This window comes from Trachurus japonicus, chromosome 7 (assembly GCF_045865225.1).
Source record: "Trachurus japonicus isolate A0001 chromosome 7, Traja_1.0".
Classification (NCBI taxonomy): domain Eukaryota; kingdom Metazoa; phylum Chordata; class Actinopteri; order Carangiformes; family Carangidae; genus Trachurus; species Trachurus japonicus.
Genome location: NC_140913.1, coordinates 25,914,198 through 25,939,768, shown reverse-complemented (window position 1 = coordinate 25,939,768; position 25,571 = coordinate 25,914,198). Strand labels below are relative to the sequence as shown.

At 40.0% G+C, this 25,571-nt stretch overlaps 1 protein-coding gene across 2 annotated transcripts in view; it reads left to right on the top strand.

Annotated features, from left to right (window-relative positions):
• Positions 1 to 25,571, top strand: part of LOC146984893 (metabotropic glutamate receptor 4-like) — a 185,625-nt gene that overhangs the window by 108,380 nt on the left and 51,674 nt on the right. For both annotated transcript variants that reach the window (XM_085782478.1, XM_085782479.1), the window contains one exon: positions 12,290 to 12,506. In XM_085782478.1, coding sequence (XP_085638604.1) covers positions 12,290 to 12,506 — 217 coding nt within the window. The remainder of the gene's footprint in view (positions 1 to 12,289; positions 12,507 to 25,571) is intronic.

The following is a 25,571-nucleotide window of genomic DNA, read 5'->3' as shown; positions in this document are numbered from 1 at the left end:
AATGAGTAGAAAATGCCTGTCGCCTAGGGAGAGAGACAGAGGAGGGCACCAGTTCAGGGATGTTGAATACAAAAGAGATATCCATTGTGTTAATGCCAAATACATCCAGACATTTCATTACATTTCACATTTATTAATCATCTGTTGTGAATCTCCCAGACCTCCTATCCGAGAGTCTGGCTCTTCATAGTGATATTTGATATTTGATATTTGATATAACATCACATGGCAGAGATCTAGAGGGATTTTATGTCCGTATATAGTATATACATGAAGAGTTTGGCATTTTGAGCAGACATTCAACTTTAATGCTTAAATACTGTACAAAGAGAGGATGAGCATTAATTGCAGTTTTTACAACTTCCTTTCAAATTTTGTAGTAAACAAGTGCATTATATTTTTTTATGCAGTGATTCATTAATCAAAAATGTCATTTAGTTCAAATATCGCAACATTCTCAACCTTTAGTCGAGATCATTTGCATGTTTAACGCACAAAATAATTCAGTTTCTAATGAGATAATTAATCACAGTTGCCAGTGGCCAAATTAATGATTGCCACAGCTTAACAAATTGAATAACAACCTCATATAGAAGCAGCACAGAGAGGCTCTCAGAATGGGGGATAAACAATAGGTGCCAGGGCCCATCACATATTTAATTCAGCTGCAACAATTTTTTTTGGTTTGGTTTTGGTTTTTACAAAGGCAAAGTATGAAAAATGAACTACCTATTTGTGACAAAAAGGTTGAAATGAAATGGAACAGCCCACCCCTGGAAGAATGGGAAATAAATTTTAATCTAGTATTGCCTGTCTCTTCTCTTTTTTCCCAGAGATACACAGATTTATGCAAACTGTAACAATGAAGAGATGGCTGCTGGCTACTGTTTTGCACTGTGTTTGGTGTGTGTGTGTGTGTGTGTGTGTGTGTGTGTGTGTGTGTGTGTGTGCATGTGAGCGGGTGCACAAAGTGAATAAACAAACCATGACAAAAACGGTTGTGCAGACCAGCTTGTTCGTCATATCACACCCAGGGCTCTCACAAGTGCAAAACATGTATATCAGGTCTTGGAACAGTGAAGTGGAGGAGACCCGGGGATGTTTGGTGCCGCGATGCAAACCAATCAGTGAAACTGCAGCGAGGTAGAGAGTGAGGAAAACGAAAGTTGAGCTTACACAACACGAGCCGATGAATCAATTAAGCTCCAACCCTCAAACATGTAAATGCGTTGTTCTCCATAAAATATTAAGGCACACCAAAGGCTCGCATATTTCACTTCTGCTGCTGAAGGAAAAGCAGATTCAGATCCTTCTTCTTCCCTATCAACAAATTCATTGGGGGGAAAAAAAAAAATCTGGATAATTCTAGCCACAGTGCCACCAATAGCTTTTTAGATTAATTAGACTCTTTCAGGCCAGCAGGCTGGACCAAGCTGGGTGAATTTTCAGAGAAATAATGTCCATCTTTTAAAAGCAAAAAAAGGAATTACAAAAAAAAACATCAGACCATAATTCTGGGCCTATAAAAGACGTTAACACAAAAGAATGAATAGCATAGCAATTACACTGGAGCAAAGGAGAAAGTGCAAGGTTACAGTACACAACACCCTAACCTCCACATACAGAGAAGATCAGTTTGATTCCCATGTGCAATTATTTTCTATAGTAGCCTACAACAAAGCTGTTATTACTATAGTAACCATGACAACGTACTGAATATCGTCATACGTTGAGGACGTTTTCATGAACCTTGAACCTCGCCGAATACTGTAGTTTTGAACCCAAACCAAATCATGACCATTATTGTAGTAACCACGGCATGTTTAATGTGGTACTGTAACCATGGTCACTTAGGTTCATCCAATGTGCTGCAGTACAGTACAGTAGGTGCACTACTGTATATCAGGAGGGTTGGAAAACAACCTACAGTAAAATTACGGTTGCATAGGTTTGAGGAAAACCATTTTCTACTTTTTTTTCTTGCTTCAATGTCAATACTAAAATATAAAACATGAGCTGACAATAAACAAATGCTTTATTGTTATAGGAAAACCACAGACTGCATTTAAATGTTCAACTTGGAGGATCTTACATTACAGATGTGCACCACTCAATGTCTCATATTAGAGTCCACAGTCAGGAGGACAAATGGGCTGCTGATTTCTACTTTTGTCCTCAAAATTTTAATTGTGACCCTAGTTTTCTTAGTACTGACTGAAATGGAGCACAGGTTTCCCTCATGGTCTTGTCTTACGTAGAATAAAGCTTTAACCTGCTGCCAAACTCATTAATTGGTCAGGTGTACCTGATATATACGAGTGAAGACAAAGGGAAAACATGAAAGAGCATTGACAGCAATGACAGACAGAAGAAATCTATATTCATGTGAAACATATTCAAGAGAAAACAGGAAATGAAACAGCTTTATACTTTATAAAAGGGGGATTTTCTTCTCTTTACTTTTTGCATCAATATCATTTTCTGTGAAACGTCTCCTTTGAATCTCCCTTGAGGATTAATCAATGCCTTGATAAAATAAAACCCTTATTTAACACACAAGCATCAAGAAACATCTGCTTTTACCCTCTACCCTGTAAACATGTCTGTCACACTTATGGATCTGAGCAGCACAAGTGCCAAGGGCTGAGAGAGATGGAGATGGAGGCAGCGAGTCACTGAGATGTAGCACATTATTTTTAGTGTTTCTTGCTTTATTTATGAAATTACATAATCATTCTGGCATGAAGATTGGCTTGTTGGTTTGAATCCCTTTTCTTCCTTGGCTTGTCAGGATGTGCTGTGCTGCCATGCGGAGAAGGGACGGTGCAGTGAAGCTTTTGGTCATTGTCTTTTTTAAATCCTGTGTCTGTTTGATGCCGTGTTTGTGTATCTGGCCGCCTATGAACTTCTACTTTTGTACCATACAGGTGGAATATTTGAAGATATGCAACTTCAAAACCAGCTTCAGAGACTTAACTCCATCAAAGACATAAAACAATAATGCGTATGCACCATGCTTAAGTGATAAGCTCGCTCAGGAAAGGCTTTTATGGAGGAAATAAAATGCTTTGGCTCATATTTATTTCAACAATACTTTTGTATTTTCTATTTTTTAAATCAAAATCCCAACCGGTTCTTATTTCCTTGTACTGTAAGTGCAGCCTGGTCATATGGAATCCATTAACATGAGCCCGGGGTGACCAGCACTCCCATTAAGGTGCTGTGTGTGTGTGTGTATCTGAGGCTGCATTCAAAATCACAATCAGCCCCTCGTTCATTATTCTCTATATAACACATTTAATATTTGACTCTATAGTGAGCCATCGATCATCCAGACATGTTTATAAGAGGTTAGCTAAAAGTAAAGACAGCCTCAAAAGGTAAGAATAATTAACCACACGGTAAATATATACAGTATGTTGCCCCCCAAAAATCTCATTATTATATCATTATTGACAGATTGAAGTCAAACGACATCAATTAATTGCGTTTTTAGGAGCATTTATTCAGAGTGCAGTCATGTTTTTCATGATTGTAAATTCTGCATAAACTGCAACAATCCTACATAAACTGCATCAAGCAGGATTGTTAACATTACATAATCTACATCCAACTATTCTGCTCATTATGATATGTATTTCTTATCCACATCCACTTTTAAATCATACACACAACTGTGATTATTTACGACCTATTAGCACTCATCAATTAATTAATCGTAGTTTCCTCCTTGTCTAGCACAGACCTGTGGATGCTGTATAGCAGCGGTACTCAATAGGCGGCCCGCGGGCCGCATCCGGCCCGCCGAACCTTCCAATCAGGCTCGCGACTGAGTTCTACTAGTTTACATGTTACTGTATACTGTATTTCTCGGGCTCCGTGCGCCTGTAAGTCAAAGCGCTGGGACATGGAAACACGTGTGAAGCGTTTGTGTGTGCCTGTGAGGCGCTGCACTGGATACAGAAACGCTGACCAACCCAAATCACCATGCGCGAGTGTTTGGGGAGCGGGCTGGACTGCAGGGTTTTCCCTGCCTGTCTGCAGAGACCGTGGGTGATTTCCACCGCCGTCTTGGTTCAACTGTGTGTGCATCATGCATGGGGGGCCGTTCAGATGAAGCGTCTTTTGCGCGAGCTCAAACCCATTCAATGTAGCCGCGCGTCATGCACGCTCACAACTCAAAAGCCGTAGCCGCGCGCATTTGATGAGACGCAATTGTTTTTTCGTGCACGTCTGCTGCGCACAGCTGCACGACCTGCTTCTCCCCCGGTGTTGTGTCCCGGTCCCATCGGCCTGTGTCTCTCCTACTGTTTCCCACTGAGCTCTGTCTCGTTTGACAGGTGAAGGAAGCCCGTGTGTGGAAAGACGTCGCCTCTGAGATGTAGAATGTGTATTATAGAAGAGAAACACACATTTCAGGACCAATGACTTGTATCCTCAGAACAGAGTCAGACATGTCCTGTAATGGTCAGCCTCCTTTCATATTTAAGCTGAAAATCACAGGGCATGTCTGAGGATACAAGTCAGCAGTGTAAAGCTCATGATATGTAAATTATGATATGATAATGTCAAGATTTTTCATATCATACAAAACACCATGAAGTGTATATAAAAATTATGTGCTTACAAGTAAAATAAAAATATTTAAATTATTAGACGAAAAAGGTGAATTTAATTTCAATCTCGGCCTATTTGAATGTGCGGCCCCCAAGGTGTCTGTTAAGAAAAATTCTGGCCCTTCGACAAATGTATTTGAGTACCCCTGCTGTATAGATTCACTGTCTAGTGGTTCTCAGTACTTTTATTGATTGCTCTGTTTGGCTTGAAAACCAGTTCTAAGTTGAATCCTAGTTGCTCAAACTCTCTCTTTAAGAGTTATGGAGGCCTTGAGAAACTTCAATGCAGCACACAACTTTTTTTTTTTTTAAGCCTTCCCCAGTCTACTCAGTCCTGTCTCTGAGCTCCGTAGGCAGTTCCTTCTTCCTCATGACTTGGTTTTTGCTCTGATGTGCATGTGTCACTGTGCATCTCTCCAATCATGTCCTATCAGTCCAACCACCATCTAACATTCTGTTTTCACTGTGTTATGATGCCGTATTGAGTGATACGGAACAACTATCTTTTCTGTTTTACTAAAGTATTAGGCTGTAAAATAACAAGATATGAAGAAACTAAGGTGTCACAGTAAATATTGTAAGTATGTAGAATATATGGAGGAATTTCAGACATTTCATAGACACAAAACATCCATGTTTCAAGTTCAATGCTGTTAAGCTTTGTTAGTGGACCTTTGCTGTGGACTGAGGCTTGGAGCTGGGCCAAAGTGTGTTAGCAGAGCTCTTAATGTCTCTGTTTTGCTTCCATCCTTTGAGAACAATAAGTGCATTTGTTGACAGTAATGTCTGACACTTTCTGTCTGTCTGGGCCTTTTGAGTCTCCTGATTCTATAAAGGACTGGCTTTTATGAAGAGCACAGAAGTTGTGGGATGCACACGCCTGATTCTGAGCTGCTAGCCAGCCATTCTGCTGATGGTAGGGAGGGTTTGTTTAGTCTTGCTTCAGTTACCTTTATGTTGATTAGACTTATTTTTATTTTTAGCCTGGCGCACTGGCTTTCCTGAACCCAATTAAACATTGGTTGAAGCAGGAAGTACAAAGACGAAAATGGACTGAATGAATTGTTAGAAGAATAACACATTAGTTAATGGAATAACAAATCATGGTCATCTGAATGCAAGCTGTTTTGCTAATTTTTGCAGTTATCATTTTATGAATTACAACCACTCTGTATGCAGCACAGAGTGCTCTTTATGACATGTCATCACAGAGCCAGTACTGTGAGATAAGCTGCCACTGCTAAATGTATTTCAGCCAAGATCAGTGATTACAGCCTGGACATTTCATGCCATGCACTAAAATCTGCACATTACTGATCAGTAGCCTAATTACATTGCACTAATCAATCCATTAATTCTTGATCTGGTGCAGAATATCAATGCCGTGCACTGTCAGAGCAGCAAGGTTCAGAGAAAACATAGTGATTCCTCCTGAAAAGCTGAAAGGTTATTTATACTAGAAGGACATGCAGGAGGTCAAAGGCAATCCCGCCCTACAGAAACCATTCTCCAGGGGCTGGTAATCTATTGTAGAGGTAATACTGGGGATGCTTGCATTGAGCTGTAAACAGGGAATGGGAAAACAAGAACTAAGCACCTGTGGTGCCTTGCAGAAAAGCAGATCAGAGTTAGATTCTTGGCCCAGACATCTGTGTGGAGCTTGCATTGTTCACTTTAGTCTCACCGTATTGATCTTGGTAACAATGGGTGGGAAGATCTGAATGTGCTTTATGACTCAGCAGATTGGTTCTGCAGTTAGTCACAGGGTCAAGCCAAGCTGTAGTCAAAGCAAGCTTTTCCTTTTTTCCCCTCTGGCAGAGGAGAGGTGTCTTAATGACAACAACACTGAAACTGTTGAGTAGCTGAAAATAGGAAAGCATATAAAATTGTCTCCAACACAATGGTTTGATCAATCAGTATGACAAGAAGAGAACGGATTAATTTATCACCTGGTAGGGATGGAAATCTGCACTGTGGGGACTCTCTGATTGGAGGGTTGACCTTGGAAGACATCCAGTCTAACATTCAGCTGCTTTTTTTTAATTGAACAGTGAGGACAGTGTGCCTGAAGGTGCTGGTGAGTGTCAGCTGATGGGCGCTCGGGGACTCCAGAGAAAAACAAACAACTTCTCTTGCCTCTGATTGCACACATAGTAAAACAGGTATAAAACTGTTGAGTAAATTAGAAGCTACAGCACCATTATTGGGGCGACTTCAGTTCCCCTAACGACACTGACAAGCAGCGGCGCTGACTTCACTTAACTCTGTTTCTAGGCTTTCCACTGCAGCACTGACTGTGGATATGCAGTTTATAATGTCAACCACATTTACCACTCCAAACACAAAGTCATTCTTGAGACAATGGTTTTTGGATTTCACACAGAAGCATAAAAGCTGGTTTCTCAAATTGTGTTGATTTGACAACGGTTGACAGATTTCAACAGCTGTAGCGTTGGATGCTTTTGAAAGACCTAAAGGGTTGACACAATGCATTCTGGTGAGTAACACTAAATATAAATCATGTTGGTTAGTGAGAAACCTACACATTGAAACTTTATCTCAAGTTAGAAGTTTGACTGCAGAGGCTGGAGTCGAGGACAGAGCCACAGTGACACAAAGGTACCACCAACTTGATATGCAAAAACACTGCATTTCTGACTAACATAGATAAAAACAGTGTTTTATTTGTTTGTGTTTATACTTTTGATTTTGTAAAGAATAAAAAAAAGGAAGGAATTAATAAAATAATGCTTCCTACTCCTTTTCAAACATACAAACCGTTGTATCAACCAAAGTGCTTCAAGTGTGATATACAGTATATACAGTATATATCATTCACGTTTGAAATAAAGCAATCATTCATTCATTCATTCAACATATCAAAAATCGCCCAACAAAGCTCAAGAGCGTACAGTAGTTACGGTTGCTAAGCTACAGTTGGTACAGTAGCAGTTCCTCATGGGATGATGCATGGTTTGCAATATGTTATTTCAGAATACTACAGGATTGAAAATGAAATATCAGCAGCTCTTATACAGTAGCAGCGGTCCTGCATGAGCGCCAGTAAGACTGAACCCATGAGTTCATTTCCTTTCTATTTTCATACATCAGAAATATACTCCAAACATATTTGCAGGAAGTATTTACTGAAACATTTCCAGAGCCAGACTGAAGCTTTTGATTTTTTTCTTCCCCAACAAACAGTAGAGATGTATATTATTTCTGTACAGTTCTAATGAGCATCATTACTCCTGCATTGATGCAGTGCCAAATGAGCTCATTGAATTTTTAAGAAGGCACAGTTATTTAAAGCAAGTGATTTGAACATTAAATCTGCATCAAAAATCTGCTTGAAACTCACATCACAGCAATTAAACATATTTCCAAAGCCCATTAGCAATTAAACGGATAGCAGTGGGGTGAGGGGGTGCAGATTAAAGCAGTTGTATAAACTTTAGAGGGGGTGGGGGGTGTATATATACTGTATTGGTATACTCTGATGAAGTAATTGGGTCACAAAGAGCTCACATCAGACGACAGGAAGCTCAGCTGCTTTAGTCTCAGCCTGAACAGATGGTAAGCGTACACAGCGTCACTAAAACGGAGCCACGAGAACATTTTTAAACAACCTACTAAGATCAACCACTAACTCTGGCTGCGGGGACGGCGAGACATCCTGAACTCAGCTGCACAGTGTTGTAATGTCAAAGCTGTGCCAAGATATTCTCTCCCTGCTGCATTTGGCGCACACTCTTTTTTTTTAACAATGCATCACATCTTTTTTTTCTCCATCCAGTCCCTGTTTCTTTTGATTCTCTCGAGGGAGATCGCAGAGGGGACCCGTGCTGAAGAATTGAATTTCTTGAGTCAATGCTAAGAAGTGAGTGTGTTCCATTAGAGGAGGCACACTGTTCAGGACTATCGCTGTAGTCCAGTGAGCAAGAAATCTCGCCAACACAAACATGATAAGCTCTGCCTGTCCCGGTTCTTGACAGAATGCTGAAATTGTGTGATTGTTACAGCAGCGAAAATCCCTCAGGTGAAAAATACAACACAGGGTAGAGCTTCGATGCGACTCCCACTTACTTGGCAGATACGGGACCAGACGCGTCACAGCAGCACCACAATACATGACAGCAGCAAAATTAAAAACACCAAAGAGTGAAAAGATCAAAATTACTCAATAAACTCTTATTTTTGGCCCAAAAATGTATATTATTTAATTGGATTAGTGAGAAACCGCCCACTGTAACTCAGTGGTACAAAGAAATCTTTAGAGTTTTTCCTATGGAAAGACTAAGTGCCAAATTAAAAGGAAATGATGACACTTTTAAGGACATATGGCAGCCTCTAATGGATTACCTGCCTAAGGATCTAAGTGAAAACTATCCAGAGGGGAAACACTGACTTAGAAAGTACCAGAATGAGCTGACTGGCGATAAGAAATATTTCCTAATAGGTACAAGGACACATATTTCTTGTTTTGTTGTTAGTTGTTGTCCCCCCCCTTTTCTTTTTTATCTTGTTTTATTCTTTTCTTTTCATATTCTTCTTTATTTGAATTTTGCTTATTCACTTTCTCCCCTAGCTCAGACCACTACTTGATGATGCATGCTTAGTTGAGCATTGTTAGCATTGTTGAATTCAGAAAATAAAATAAAATTTGACTATTAAAAAAAAAGAAAAAAAAACACCAAAGAGAGAGAAATTCAAAATCACTTGCAAAACATTTACCTAGATTTCTTTTTTCTAAAAGCATAGCATGTTATTTTTCTTCTGAAAACACTAGACAATTGAAATTCAGTTTTCATCGAGTTGTCTTCACTGTGTTTTGTGCTCGCAATAAAACAAGTTACCTTTTATACATGTGTTATTTAATTCAGGACATACTGCTTTTACAAAATTAACAGATATAAACACAAGTTGTGTATGTATAGCTAAAAGGAAAATGTTAACTCTACTGCTGTGTGCTGGAACATTAGAATGATCTAAAATGAGGCATCATTAACACCTTCCCAACACCTTTGCGCAACTTCCTCACTCAGTTTGCCTCGTGACGTCAAAGGAGTGCAATAAAAAAAAAAAAACTACTTCACACTTTCACTGTTTCTAAACGAGAAAAAAAAACAGACATGTAAAAAGGGAACAGTCTCGCCGCCCGTCAAAGCAGACAGAGAGCGAGTAAACTTGGGGGTCAGGTGTATATTAGCCTGCTGTTACCACCAGGTGTTAAATCAACAAGTCAGCTGACAGCCACCAGTCCGCAGGGTGCAGACTCAAGGTCTGACACAGACCTTGTCAAGTTCTGTGTCTCTGAAAGCATCCCAGAGGAACACATGCAGGAAGCATGTCAGCCTCCAACATGGATGTCAGTGCTCACAGTTCATGAAGCAGTGCAATTTGCACAAGAAACCCTCAGCTCAAAGCAAAGACAACCACTGCACGGCGGCTGTGTGGACACGATGAAGCACAGCAGCGCTCCTATGGTCGAGGGGCAACTGGGAATCTGTCAGTCCGGGCGGCGGGCTCGCAACATGCACAAGGTCCATTACCGCACACACAGATTTCCCTTGTCTGCCTCTTCTCTTCTTTGAAAGGGAATTGAGTTAACAAGGCTGCCTTTGATCGGCATGGTGGGTCACTATCTATGAAACCAAGACTGCTCTCTGTCAATGCAGAGCGTGTGTTTTTTTATTTGGACCTTGCTGTAAGTACCTGATGCTTGTTTCTCTCGGTTCTGCTTTTATTGGTGGATCCTTGTGGCAAGGCGAGTGGTGAGTTGGAGTGGAGGTACATGAGTCGTTAGGAGCTGAAGGTCATGGGTATGGACTGAATAGCTGTGCTCTCAACACAGGCTGCAGGGAGCCCAGTGGAAACAGGATCAGTGCAGTGCTACAGCTGGTCACATCAAAGGCCTCTGCTGTGTGAAGGGAGGGAGAGGGGAAGGGGACGGTATCACCTCCACAGCCGTCTGTATGTGGTTAGTGGAGCAAATATTGGTAAAGTAGCACTGCTGGAGGATAAAGTTTACTTTGATGTAACATTGCTTGACATAGGTGCTATACACGAGTTAACAGTTGAGCCCCACTGAGATTCAGATTTATTTAGAAAAAAAAAGATGCCAGACGCAGAGAGTCATACATCTGAATGAATGTTGTTGTTACTGCGGGTTCCAAAGTGTCGCATTCAAGCTGATCCCTCCATCCACACATCCTCTTCTCTTGGTCGGCTCAAATGTGATGGCATTTGTCAAAATCCCCAGGGCGACACTGAGGTGCCATGACAAACAGTATTTGGAGGGGATGAGGAACATTTCATTCGTGTGTCAGTGATGAAAAACCACAGTAACTGTTTAGGCTTTCTAACTTATCATTGGGAAGACCTTGTAACTGCAGAACTACTCTATAGCAGTAGTATATACAGACTCAGCAAACAGCCCTTTTTTATATGTCAACGTGTTCTTATTTTGTGAATTGCTTTGCAGTGTTTTGTGATTTTGTCAAAAATGACTTTACACAGAAACATCAGGGCAAGTAGAGTACTCTAATGCTGGGCTGGTTCGTGCACCTGATGTTCACCTACAGACTCAAATGCAGTCAAACTCTGCAAATTCTGTCTCAAAGCAGCAGCAGCAGCAGCAGCGACTCTGCCTTCTACAGCTACTGCCTGAGTTTGTCAGCCCTGGGGAATCGGGAGAAGGGGAAAGAAAGAGAAAAAAAAAAAGCATCAGCATAAAAAGTGTCCATATTTGAAGTTAAACCATGAAACACATTATTGAATGTCATAAAATCTGGTCAGTTAACTTCCACACTGTGCAGCACAGAGCAGCCATAGAGTAGGAAGATCACAGGAGCTACAGCGGCCATAAATCTGAAATAACTTGAGCAAGCAAAAGTTGAGATTATCAACTAAGAGTTTCCTGCTGGAGAAAGCTTCTGAAAGACCTCTGTGGTGAAACTGAGAGTGGAGAGCGTTAAACCCTTTAAAACAGCCCCATGTGAAGTCGACCAGAACTCTTTGACTTATGCTCTTCAACAAAAGCTGTTTGTTGGTGTCAACCTAGATGGTTTATCAAACGCATATTTCATATTTCATCTCAAGCTGAGTCAGTCAGCTCCATAAGCTTTTGATTATTTCCTATTCCACTGAGCCATTCCTCAACATTTGACCTCCATGTGCTCCATTTCCCTCCCAACTCTTTAAGACAATGAGGTTTCATTATATTTATAGTATTCCCATTACACAATAAGGGCTTTGTGAATCCTGACAGGAACATTGGGTATTATTGCAGCTCTAAAGGCAGATCGTCTTGTTCTTATATGTTTTTCAACACCAAATAAATCTCACATTTTGCTAGAGACAAGTGTGAATTCATGAGCAGATTAGTGTTGCTTGACTGGTGTGGAAAATACTTCTCAAAAGGTATTGTAGCTAAGCCTGTGATCATCAAGACTATTTAAAGCAACAGCGTGCCAACTGCTGAGAATGAACAGCCACCAGGGAGCAGTTGAGAAATTTCAGCAGATGTTAGGTGTCACATTATAACCATGTATTTGTATTTAAAACTGCAAGGATTCTTCCTGCTGTACAAATAATTAATTTGCACAAAGCGTATTATTTATTCATTTTCCCCATGTGTAACCCCATCTCTCTCCTCCCCCCTCCTCTCTCAGATCCCCCAGGTGAGCTACGCCTCCACGGCTCCAGAGCTGAGCGACAACACCCGCTATGACTTCTTCTCCCGGGTGGTGCCCCCGGACACCTACCAGGCCCAGGCCATGGTGGACATCGTCAAAGCCATGCGCTGGAACTACGTCTCCACCGTAGCTTCGGAGGGGAACTATGGGGAAAGCGGCGTCGATGCGTTTATTCAAAAGTCTCGAGAGGACGGTGAGTCTTTCTACAGACATTTCTAGCAGCGTTCCTTGAGTTTATTCAGACTGATGTGAGAGTGTTTCGAACGACATGTGTCGATTTTCTGCATGGGAAAACACACTCAGAGTGTTTCCCTGTGAGTGGACAAGTGATTCTGTGTCTCAAATGTTTTTTTAACAGAGCATGAACACGCAATCAGGAAACTCATGTAAACAAAACTGAGAATTTCAGCATTTTATTTAACATAAGGGGTGTTAGGAGCGCAAAGATGCTGTGCTTTTATTTTGAAATATACACCTTCTTCCTCACATTTGATGAACTTAGTGTAAAGATAAAGCTTTTAATTATGGTTTTGTCTTATGTTATCTTTGCAAATAAAGCTGCAGCATCTTCTTACATAATTAGTTGGAAATTTGCCGAACCATAAACTTCATATCTCAAAGAGTAAAAGTTATACTGAACAGAAGCATTTTAGGTTCTTTGGTGAACTTTAACACATCTGCTACAGTAGCAATGGCAAACTGCCTGCACAGTGCTGACTTCTTTTGGGGACAGTCATACTGCCGAGTTCAAAATGGAGGAACCTAGAGTTTTAATGTTTCATGCAGTACTTCTGTGGCATCCTGTGTGCTAAGAGCAAGTCCTCAGGTAACCAGCTTCCACTGTGCTATAAAGGAAGCCACCAAAGACATCTCACACTTGCCCTTAATGGTGCAACCAGGAATTAAAGGGGATCTTTCGCCTCATAGCGGCGTGAAAAAGTTCATATGAGATATAAATTTTAACTGCAAGTTTATGTTTTATAAGACAGAGGCTGTTGTATATGATTACTACTGAGATGTGAATTCTTTGCCAGAAATCTGACTTTACAGTGAGCTCTCAATTCTTGGCTCTGGGGAATATCTGCTACACATGTGCATTCAGTGGGGGAACTGAATTGATTTTCAAACACTGAGAAGCAGTGACAGTGTGAAAGTGAGGCTGCAGAGCTACCCCCAACCCCCCGAGCAACATAAGGAGATGGCATTGTACAGTGTTGGGAATACAGTCAGTTTGGCTCAGAAAGCCGCCGGCACAGGCTCCATCTGACCCCTGACCGCTTCTGAAACAAAATGTAATCACTACCGACATGTCCAGTTCACACTGTGCCACTGCGTCCCTTTCTTTCCTGCCAGCTTTAAGCTGCTGCCCATCATCAGTCATCCTAGAGCAGCACCAGTAGCAAATTGCTCCTGCAGAGCCCTCTGGTCTGTCCAGCTCAGCTGCCCATTTGCCTAACAATCCACACAAATGGGACTCAAAACCCAACACAGAGTTGTAGCATGGTGTGAGCCATTTCTGTTTAAAAAAAAAAAGTATTTCATGTTTTTTTTCTATTGTAATGAATTAAAGCTCAAGCTAGTGTACAGTACATTATTAAAATATATTCATGTGCACCTTTGAAAACCTGTCAGTCCTTTAGAAATTCAAATCCCCATAGAAGTACAAACAGAAAAATGGAAACAATGGTTTTTAATAGTCACATACAAGTTGGAATCACTCTTTAAAGGGTGCGTGGATGAAAATTGATTGTAAAATTGTCCTACTAATTGGTATGTGACTATTTTAAAATCTGTGTATTGGTTTAACAAAGTGTGATTGGCAGATTTTTTATTTAAAAACCTTTTCTACAGGAAAAAAAAACAGTTTTATACAAAGGAAGCTATCTGAGAAAGATTGGATTGAAAAAAACAAGAAGATCACAAGCCCGTGTTAAAAAATCTGTTCTCGAAGTGTCAGAATGAAAGACTTTTATGACATAGGATTCATTAGGCCTTGAGGGCTGTAAGGCTACAATGCATTTTAGTGATAAACAAATGTAAATTCCTTCCCTTTCAAGTGAAAACTGAACTCTCAAGGGTCCGTTAATGCAATCTGAACTGCTAAATGTGAAAGTTTTCGGATCTGCTCTTTTTTTATGCTCAAAGAGTGTCACTCTGGAGTGGAGGTGCCTCCAGTTCATTCCTATCCACACTCGGCACAGCAGCCTTTCATTACACCGAGCCCTCACTGAGTCATGAATGCTTAAAGCCCTGCAAACTGCAATTTCCAGCTACACATACCTTTGTCTTTCCGAGGGATTTCATGGCACTTAGTGATATTGTGTCACAGACTATTGTGCCTCCTGAGGTCGCACCTTAATTAGAAAGGTTTTCTAAGGTTCCAGGGAGAGTAGCAACACACTTGTTGCATTACGTGGGTGAGATTTATGTATTAGTAGTGGTAGTTGGTTTGGTATGTTGAGTTGGAATAAAATCAGTGTATTGGAGGCCTTAAAGGTCTTTGGATCAATTTAGGAAGTCAAGTTTGCAAAATACAGCCGCTATTACATAGAGCTATTTGTTGCGGTTAACAATCCAACCTCCTTTAGTTTGAGTCTTTCAGATTTCACAATCAAAAATAGTTTAATCAGTGTTTAATGTTGTGTGTTGTTTTCATCTACCTGGGTTATGATTTAACTGCAATTCAGGCAATCGATGAGAAGAAACTCTTGCAACATCTGTGCATGTTAGATAGATTAAAAATCACTGTTTTGAGTAACAGGTCATAAAAATAATTTATCTAAGGTCATTATAATTAATGGCAGTATAACGTACAATAGTATGCAGCCTACAGGCCAATAAAAGAAACGAATAAGGGAAACACTGAAGACAGTCAGCTCTAAAGTTGCTCATTCCCTGAGTCATTTGGTGCCTACTGTAGAAATCACATTCACACTTTCCTTTCATGCTCTACGACCCCAACTCATGATCAAATGTCTCACATGGACATTCACACCTTATAAGCAGAACTTCACACACTTTCAACTTGTACCTTAAAACAGTAAAGAAACATCTTTAACGCAGACTGGAGAAGTAATCATCCGGTGAGGGTGGCAGACTAATATGGCACTGATCACGTGGGGAAGTACAGTAGAATTGATCAAGGTCATATTTGTCTGATGCCTTACTGTACAGTAGCTTGAGTATGTAAATTATATAATTCTGCTCCGTGTCAGGTTTATTGAACATTTCCCAAGTGACACAACAAATAAGAGGAGGCTTCTAGTTTTGAACACATCAAACATCCGTACCACTTCAGGAGAGTCACACGGGCACAATATAGGACAGACAAAGTTTTGACCAAAGTCCTCATAATTCACTTTCCCTCGATAGAACCATCTGACAATGATGACAGCATGTCAGCCAAAAAGCATCGCAGGAAAAGTCATCGCATCCAGACAAACACCAGTACTCGTTCACCACCGCCTCTCTATTGTAAACAAGAATTTTCAGACAAGATATCTGTCAAGTCAGCTCGTCTCCAGCTGCTTCTAATCTGATGACTGGAATGATCTTCGCACATGCTGAAGCATTGTTCGATTTGAATGTCCTCTCCTACCAGTTCAGGCTTTGATTGATTATGTGTGAGTGAGAGACACAGAGGACAAGCAGGCACACTCTGTCAAAAATCAAAGCCACAGGTATTTGGCTGCTAAATGGGTTCTGCACTTGTCTGTTCACATAATAAAACAGCCAGATCAGAACTGGCCAAATGTTCTATCTCATTAACCAGCCAAAGGCCATACGAGGCAGCAGTCTCGCCCACCTAATGTCACCGTTCGCATCACGCTGCTTTTGTGTGGAGCAAAGCTGGCGTTAGTTTCTGAATGGCAGAGCTGTGTACAGTGGATGCAGGTAGAAATACAACAGACTCTCTGGCTTTAGTGAACCAAATTTCAGATTTATTTTTATTGTGTTTAATTTGTGCCGTTTGTGAAGTAAAAGAACAGAACAGAAATGATCAGCATCTCGGAAACAAACTCCTCTGGATGAGTCACTCGCAGCTTTTTTTCCATTAGAGCTTAGTAAAATGTTTCCACCAGTCGAATAAAAATGTTTTTATACATACATTTCATGCATAATTTAGTCGTAAGTCTTAACAAGACAAATATCATCATTCAAACTCAAAATTAAATTGCAATTCATTTCCACAAAGGATTCAATAAATATATCCTTGTTTGTTTTAGACTTTTGAATGATTTTTTTTTTTTTTAAATGAAGAGGTTTACTTTACCCGTTTATTGCAGTGATGGTGTCTTCTACACAGTTTTCTCCAGGGTTCTCTGAAATTCAGTCACATTTTCACAGCTACTGTAGTCTGGAGCTCATAAATGATATGGCATTTTTAATTTAGCCTTTTCCACAAAGCACCCTGCAGTTTATTGTTTCTGTTTAAGGCTGGCTGCAGGACAAAAGTTAACATTTCAACCATAATGTGACAAAAACAGACTGAATAATCAAAATATCAAAAAAAGGTCCAGCCATTCAAATATATACATACTGACTGTCCATTCGCTCCCTGTCAAAAGGGAATAGAGCAAAATAAATGTATTATGTTTGACTTTTAATGGAGAACAGACCACTAGATGATTTTTTTTTATTATTTAAATTTTAGGTCAGTTATATACATGTAGTTTCACAAAGTTCTTGGTTTGCGTTTATCTGCAGAGGTGGTTTTAGGGAGCGTGGGGGTCGTGGCGTAGCTGCTGAAATGTTGTGTCAGCTGTAAGATGACAAAGGTCATGCTGGCAGAGAATCTGATATCATTTGATCCCAGCTTACTGGGCTTTCAAGTGGAAAGAGAATTTAACTGGAGACTCAGACAGCATTTGATCAGACCGACTGGGCCTCAGCATCAGTACGACGGAGCAGAAACAGTTTGACACTGGGGGCAGTCGATATCTCAGAGAAGGTTGTGAATAACCTTTAGTGTTTCTGTGAAAACAAGCATGAACTCCAGCTGAAAGGGGTGAGAACAATTAACACAACTAAGGCAGACTGGCATGATCCTCAGACGGCCTTGTCCTTTGGAGAGTTTTAATCAGAATAAGTTTGGGATGAGTTGAAATTAAGCTATGAAAATCATGAATAATAGTTTTGTACTCTCTACTTATTGTGCAATGAATAGATCCATAAGAAAAGACAAAATCTGTCCTTGACAGAGCTCTGATTATCCAGATAGTATCTCTGACAAAGTGTCTTTTGCAGTGTTCATTTTTACGAAGTTTATACTTTTTCAGTCAAAGCCTACTTTATGTAGAGAAATGGTGAATCATTCACTCCATTTGGTGCTTTCACACCCATCAACAGCCAAAACTTCCTTTACTATGTACGTGGCTCTTAAATCCAACTGTAACAGCATTTTTTTTTCATAAATCTGTTCTGCAGTTGCAACAAATCAGAGGATAACAATGCTGTGATGCATTAGCGTCAACATATGTCATTTGCAGTTAAATCATAACCTCAACATTTGTCTTGGATAACAAATAATGTTGTTTTGTATGAATAGAAAAGAAAACATGACTCCTGTGGATACTTTGTCTGCAGGGAGTGTATTTCTGGTTCTATTTTAACACAATGGGAGCTGTGCAATCTGTAAAAAAGGAGAAGGTAATTTTTTCGTTATCTGCTGCCATGTTCGACTGTCTGCCATGAGCAGGATTTCGGCAAGTCTCGGCTCTTTTTGTCTTGATTGACAGGAATATTTGAGTAAGCCTCATTATCTGTGTGTCTGTGTGAGACTGAAAGTTATCTTTGAGACTGAAAGTAAGGAAACCATCAGGTGTCATCGAGGCAGGGTGAGTATATCATCTCTATGGGATCATAACTGACTGTGTTGACTTCCATGTCACAAGTGGATTTTACTAAAAAGAAGTTATTCAAGTAACCTGTTGGCAAAGAATGGGCAGCCATGAACTATTATGTAAATGAAGTGAAAACAAAATTTACTTTAATCTGACGATGGCACTTGAGAAGGAAGCAATGAAGTTCTTCGAGTCCATCCTCCGGGGAAAACAGACATCTGCACCAATATTTCTGTGCCAATCCATGTAGTAGTGGAAAAGTGGAAACTTCCACCTGCTGGTGACACTACAAAAAAATCATTAATATCATTAGGGATGCACAATAACTACAGATTTTTACCGGACAAAATACACAGTTAAGTCCAACAATTAAATGCTTACTCATTTTAAGTCTGTTCGCTGCCTAAGTTGATTTGATAATTGCTCTTTTTTGTGATAACTTTAGTGATGTCAGTGATATTATTTTGTTAAGTCAGAGGCAGAGCTATAATGTTAAATTTATCTTTACTCACTACATCTTCATCAGCCTTTCTTAACTTCTGTGTTAAGAATGTTAACAGAATGTTATCGTTACCTGTATTGGTGGAAATAAAGAGTTTTTGTGCATCCCTAAAAATTATTTGGATCCACCCTCTCGGGAGCATGGATACAGTATCTGTTACAAATCTACAAGTAATTTCATTAAAACCAACAATGTCAATATCATGATGGATAAAGTTTGTTTGTTGTTATTTAGAAAATCCCTCCTACTGTCATCTTTAGGGTTTTGAAAGCTGAACCAAAGTGCACCCCGCCAACCAAAACAAAACAAAATACATTTACAATGTCACTGCCAGTTTCAGTTTTCTGACTGGTTCCATTTTGAACAAAGTTTTGAATATGATTCACTGTTTACTACAGCAGATCATGCGGAAAAATACTTTAGTCATTCCAAAACACAGTGTACTGTTGAAGTACAAAAGATAGTCAGAACAAGAAAGCCTTTGCTTATTCAGTGGTTTGTTTTCTATGGACTTGGACTCGACAGTCAAGTTTCTGAACAGGGAAGGGAGGCATGAATGTTTAATGCTAGACCAAGCAGGCTTCACACAGAGAACCTGTTTGCATGAGCCTCCCCAAGTGTGTCAGCCCCTGTGTATTTGTCCACGCTCAATAGTGTCATCATCAGGACGGTTTGTCAAACGGGCAATAGAGACACATATTTCATCTGCATTTGCTCGACTGTCGCTGAAATGTCCAAACTCCAGGGTGCACAGCCATTTTCAAAAGTAGCTGTATTTTCATTTGGCTCTTTTCCATTGTGTAACATCTATCAAACTGGCCCTTGGGATTAAAGCTGGAGTGTCATTATGGAAGATGATTACAAGGGAAGAAGAGTAAAGCTGTTTTTCACTATGATGCCACCCTTTAAATACGAGACTGTCCTTGATGCACGGTTCTTTGCTCCCTCAGTAGACTTGTGTTTGTGCTTCTGTGCCACTGAAAGGATGTTGTTCCTCCAGTGTCCTTATTAGAGACTCCACAGTCCTCGGCGGTAATCGGGGCTGACGCACTGTGTCATTTTATTCTCATCCTGTGAAAAGTAGTGTGATTTTCTTTCCGTGGATATTGCACACCTTTCTATTATGTCCCTTATGTAGACAAATTTGGTGGATTTTATAGAGTCAGGAAGTGATGCTCTGAGAGTATTAGGAGAATTGTGAACCGTGTAACATTTTTTTTGTGCCATCTCCCTGTGTGTTCTCCTTCTCCCAGATGTGGACATCAACACTCAAATATCTATGATTATTTGGGTGGATAATTTCAAATCTTAATTAATCAGATTTTTTATTTATTTTAAGTGACAGTTGAGGCAGGAGGAGGAGAAGGAGGAGGAAGGGTGGTACAAAGACAGCACAGAGCAGCACAGGGACGACACAGAGATTATGCAAATGTTAGAAATGAGGGTTGCGTACTGCGCCCTTTGTCATGAGGGAAATGTCAAGAGGAATGACTTGAATACTCATTAACCTGAAATTCAGAGTGGAAAATAGTCTAAAGAAGGATTCGGCAATATTTAAAAAAAAATGTTTTCTATGGAAAATACAAACAGGTTGTTACTTATTACTTGATGCACCTTATAGAGATTAGGATATTGTGGCCATAATAAGGATACAATGTTCAAGACAAAGCACTATAGTCTGTGTAATGAATTAATTTCATGTTTTCAGGCTCACTGTGCCACGATAAAAAGAATTACCGCAACAGCTGGGCAATTCAACAACTACAGTGTTAGCATTATGCAAATGTGTTGCTTCCATAGAATTGATATACTTTGTTTCCTTTCAATGTTTACTTTGTGTGAAAAAGACAGAGACGAATAAGGGGAAGAAGAGATGAAAGAAGGAAGGAGGTTCATGTCCCCATAGCTCAACATGTCAAACACTGGATCCCCTGTCAGGCCTCTGACAGCTGCTCCTCCTGCTTCAGGCCTCATTGACTCCTGATGAATGTTGTGTTTGGCTTCTAAAGGTCTGAAAGAGACATTAGGGGAATTTCCTTTGACTGTGTTTCCACCTGTATCCACCTATTACCACAGCACTTTTCACATTGTGACATATTGTATGTGACTGGGCCGCAATGTCAGGGCAGGAATAAATGTGAGGGTTTCTAAATAACTGACTGAGTGACAAACTTACATCCGGGATGTTGCAGTTGTAAAATTAGGATTTTAGCAGTGCAGCAGCTGTTCTGTTGTCTCACAAAAACATGTAAAGGCAAACAGGGTTATTGGAAATTTGACTGTGAAAATACTGTGTATATAGATACTGTTAATGAACAGAGTCAGAGAGAGGCAAACAGATAAAAAGGCTGAAACTAGCTGAAACTGGGCTGAATGCAAATATATATAACACCACGCATTGTGAACTTTTGACTTGTGGCACTTTTGATAAAAAGTAGCAGAGCGGTTTTCATCTACATCAATTTCACACAGTGGCCAGGGTTTGACCCAGCTGTTATCCTTATATGACCATGCAGTGGACTGTGATGTGGGAAAAGTGCTTTATATAATATACATATAGAACTTTTGTTATGAAGTTAACAAACACAGGAAGAAAGGATTTACGAAACCCAAACTGTTGCCTTTTGATTAAATGCCCTCTTCTCTTCAAGACTTTCAAGTCTTTTCACTTCAGTGACATTGTTAGACTGCCCTGACCATTTAAGAGTTTTCAATTTTCCCACCTTGTTACCGCGTTTGATTAGCAGTTTGCAGCATTTCGAGAACGGTTTCATGCCTTTAAAGCTGCCACAGCTACATTTTCAAGGGCTGCCTTGTGTTACTTTTAACCACCTGGAACGTGGTTCCTCAGACGGTCTGAAAATCAATGAAGGGTTTTAGCTGCAGGTGTGCAGAGAGAAAACGATTGTCAAGACTCTGCCACATATCTTCCATTTGCATAATGTGCTTTATCTCTATCGTGTCGCAGAGTCTTCCTAAAAGTGCACGGCAGAATATCCCAAACTTCTCCGAACACAAAACTCAGATCTGTGGGTTTAGTTTATCAGCTTAAAGTTTTTCAGTTATCCTATCTAATCCTTTGCATTAAAATTGGCTTGACATACAATTTTTATCAGTGACATGTGATAAGTAGAAAGTTAAAGTCTGCAAAATGTGCAAATAAGATATTCTGTGTCTGTAGTTAAGCGGTTAGTACAATTAAGTTGTTAAGTTACTGCAGGAGAGACAGATGTTCTTGTGAATATTTAACCTCTTCCACTGTGAGGGCAGTGGCATTTAGACCTCGATTTGCCACAATAACATTTCAACAATGGATGGTTCATTACTGTATCTTGGAGAAGTTGAATGTCTGGCTGGTGTGCTAGTGTGCTGGTGAGCTGTCCTGGGGCTCGCCAGAGGCAATATTAAAGGTGAAGACATTAAATCACAAAATGGATGGACCTTTAGGTAGTTGGATCCTGCAGAAAGCAGCTGAGGGTATCTGAGGTATCTCTCAAGAGTCTGATGGTGCAGCACATTTGGAAAAAAGAGAGAACATGAAGTATCTGAGGCTGCGAGTGTTTTTGCTCAGGGACGGGCTGAAACGATGCCTCATCCACAGAATCACTGCCAGTTAATCTCATGTTCATCAACTCATTTTTGAGCAGTTTTTTCTGTAATCAAACTGACAGGGTGATACAGTGCCTGAACTTATAAACATAATTTACAGATTGGCAGGTTACAATGAAGAAGACTTGCAAAACCGAATAGGTGATTTATCTCATCTGAAGCCCTGATAAATAAACCATTGTGATTACAAGAATATATTTAAACTTAAGGTGTGATCAGACATATGTATGATCAGATCAGATGTAGATCCAGGGAAGCTTTCAGCGGCTCCATGACAATGTGAGAATGCGCACCTCAAGGCCCGCTGTCGCTGGTCCTTCACCCGTGCCCACGCCTGATTAGACAGCACCATTAATGTTTGCATTTCCTCATGAGAGGCAGCAGTGTAAACTTCAAACTCCTCAGCTAAGGTTTAATAACATTTTCATCTTAAGAGCTTTGCTATGTGGATTCTCCTTGGCAAGAGGAAAGTCCCATGGTTGTCAGGTGAGTTATTTTACCAGAGTGCAGAAAAGCTCATTTCACAGTGCTTAGAGGCCTGTCTTTGATTTATAAATCATTTGAACTGTGAAGGAAAATGTCATTCAGTCATTTTGAAATCTAATTTATAGTTGCCCCCGAACCTGTTGCCATGTAGCATTTTCTCATTCAGGATCTGGGAGCTGAATTGCCAGAATGGCCAACAATGGCATGGGATAACTATTCTCTCCTGAAGAATATAAAATGCATTATCAAAATTTCTTTATATCAAGTATGTATCCTCAGGTTAAATTGCCACATTTGAACACATTTTTTTTGCTATTAACACAGTTCAGAACTACAGTTGCTGAAAAATAGGGCAGTGTTGGATTTCACAAGCTCCTGTCGACGCAGTCGGATCATTTGTGCTTACATCACCGAGTTGAAATAATCGTTTTTTATGTATGTCATGGTGGTGAATAAAAGTAAAACTCTTCCCTGTTGGTGCAGCAACAATGGTTTTAAGTTTATTTTTAAGCACAAGGTTGTACGCAAAGCTGGAGTTCATGAAGATTATTTATTCTACCTACAGATTGACAGATTTTTAAGAATGAAGTTCCTTGAGAACCATTGATACTCAGTGTTTTCAGATTTAATGTCATGTCTTGTCTTCTATGTGGCATGGGAATTTATACAGTTCATCATATTGCTCAATTCGCTGGTTGACAAAACTAACTAACCGTTTTACAACACCTTTAAAATAATCACAAGACATTGCAGTGGTAGTAAACCATAGCTACAGCAGCATCCAACAGAAGGAAGAGTGTGGGAAGAATACTCTAATATGTACAAAATAACATGCTCTCTTGCTGCTGCTCTCTTGCCCTCCATGAGCTTCCCCTGCACTGTGGGGATAAATAAAGAGTGGGTCCATTTCCCCCCTGAGACTTACAGTCTGCTGATATGGAGCAGAGTTGCTGACAGATGTAATACCACGACTGGTTGCCATTTGGCTTAGGAAAATAGCCATGCCAACAAATACTTTCAGTTGATCCATCAACTTTGACGCTCGAGTGTAACTATAATTCCACCCTGCTGAGGTCTCATATATACTTCTACAGATTGTTTGCGGAGTCATCAATACAAGCTTGAGTGGAAAATTTTCTTTGTTTTCGAGACCGAAGATTAGATCCATGCAGTTCATAAGACTCAATTTAACAGCTCCTCCAGAGTACTGCACCTGTTGTGGCATTGAAGTTGCATCATTGCTCCCTTTCTTTATGTTTCTTATAATTAATTCACATTATCTCAAATTAATTGCCATGGCTCTTGATGCAATTCATTTTTAGTAAGTTTTGCCTCTGGGTATCCGTGTGCAGCCAAAAATGTTGTAATCCTAAACACAGTGGCAACGCGTTAGCTTCCTCGCAGACCTGACTTGACATATGAACTGCCGATCCTCTGTCGATCACGTAGTGAGGACGGGACAAAGCCTCTTGGACACATGTATTGTATACATTGTTTGTTCTCCCTCTCTTGATTTCAAATCGGCTTGTTTCAGGCAAATGTGAAATCTCATGTTTCTCTTTCACACTCCCTTGCTTGCCCTCGATCCGTATATAAATGAATGTTATATGAAAACAAGAACAAGTGAGGGAAAAAAACAGACGCGCGGACACCATGAAAGTTAAACACTGTAATAATTCCTGTGACAGTGACCACAGCTGGCCACAGCTGGCTATGGTAGTCCAGGTCAGCCCCACGTGTCAATCATGGGCTACAGAGGTTCAGCGAAACATGTGGGCACGGGAATTAATTACTATTAATGACGTAGCCTCCGACAGGAAAGATCGACCCGTCTGTTTAGGCTTCAGACGTATTGGCAAATATCCCTTTAGTATCTGATTTATTTCCACATATTATGAGGGCCTCTTACAATTTCCGATTTTACCCATTTTCATGTTCATGTTACAGATCTGATCTGTGCCACTTGAAAGGAAAAAATCGGAACTGGGCCACTTGAACCATGTAGTGTAAAGGTAGCCTTAAATAAGTGAGAATAGAAAGCTTGAGCTGTTTTAACACCTAAACCTTAAATAACATCCAGACTGACAATATAAATGTTGAAGGATTTGATTACATTTCATTATCCAGCTCCACTTATTTTTTTTACTCACTACAGTTTGTTTACAACGTGTTTCAGGTCAACTTCAGCTCTGCATGAGAAAGAGGCAGCCCCATCATTCATTTGCATTGGTTCACTATGTTGGTGCAGCGGGGTGCCAGCGCAGGGGGATCCACAAATAATAATGCAGTTTGGGCAGGCAAAAAAACATTGAACCTTGAATTAAATACAAGCAAGTGCACATTTCTGGTAGATTTCTATACTGTAACACTGCATGTCTGCTGTTTAGTGTACAATCATTGGAACAAAAGAAGATCTATTGAAAAAAATTACAGTTGTAAAATTTATCCTCATGATATTATAAATCTTCAATCAGTGTTTTGATGTTTGATAAACTTTGCATCTGCTATTTATTTGTCTCACTGGTTCCTGAAAAGTAACTCAGCAATCAACATTACCCTTTGTATTTGTTTAATACAGCAATGTTTGCAGTCTGAACAGCCAATCAGTCCCTGTTCCCAGTTTAGGTGTCAGAATATACAAAGCAATCTGCCTCCAACAGATCACACTGACAGTTCTGAATTAATCAATGAAACAGTTGTCTTGTTTTCGGAATTAAAAATACACTCATGAGTGATAATCACTCAAAAAGAAAAAGGAAAAGGAAAGTTTATGAGCATTAAAAAAAAGAGCAGATCGTGTTTGAAAAGATATCAACAT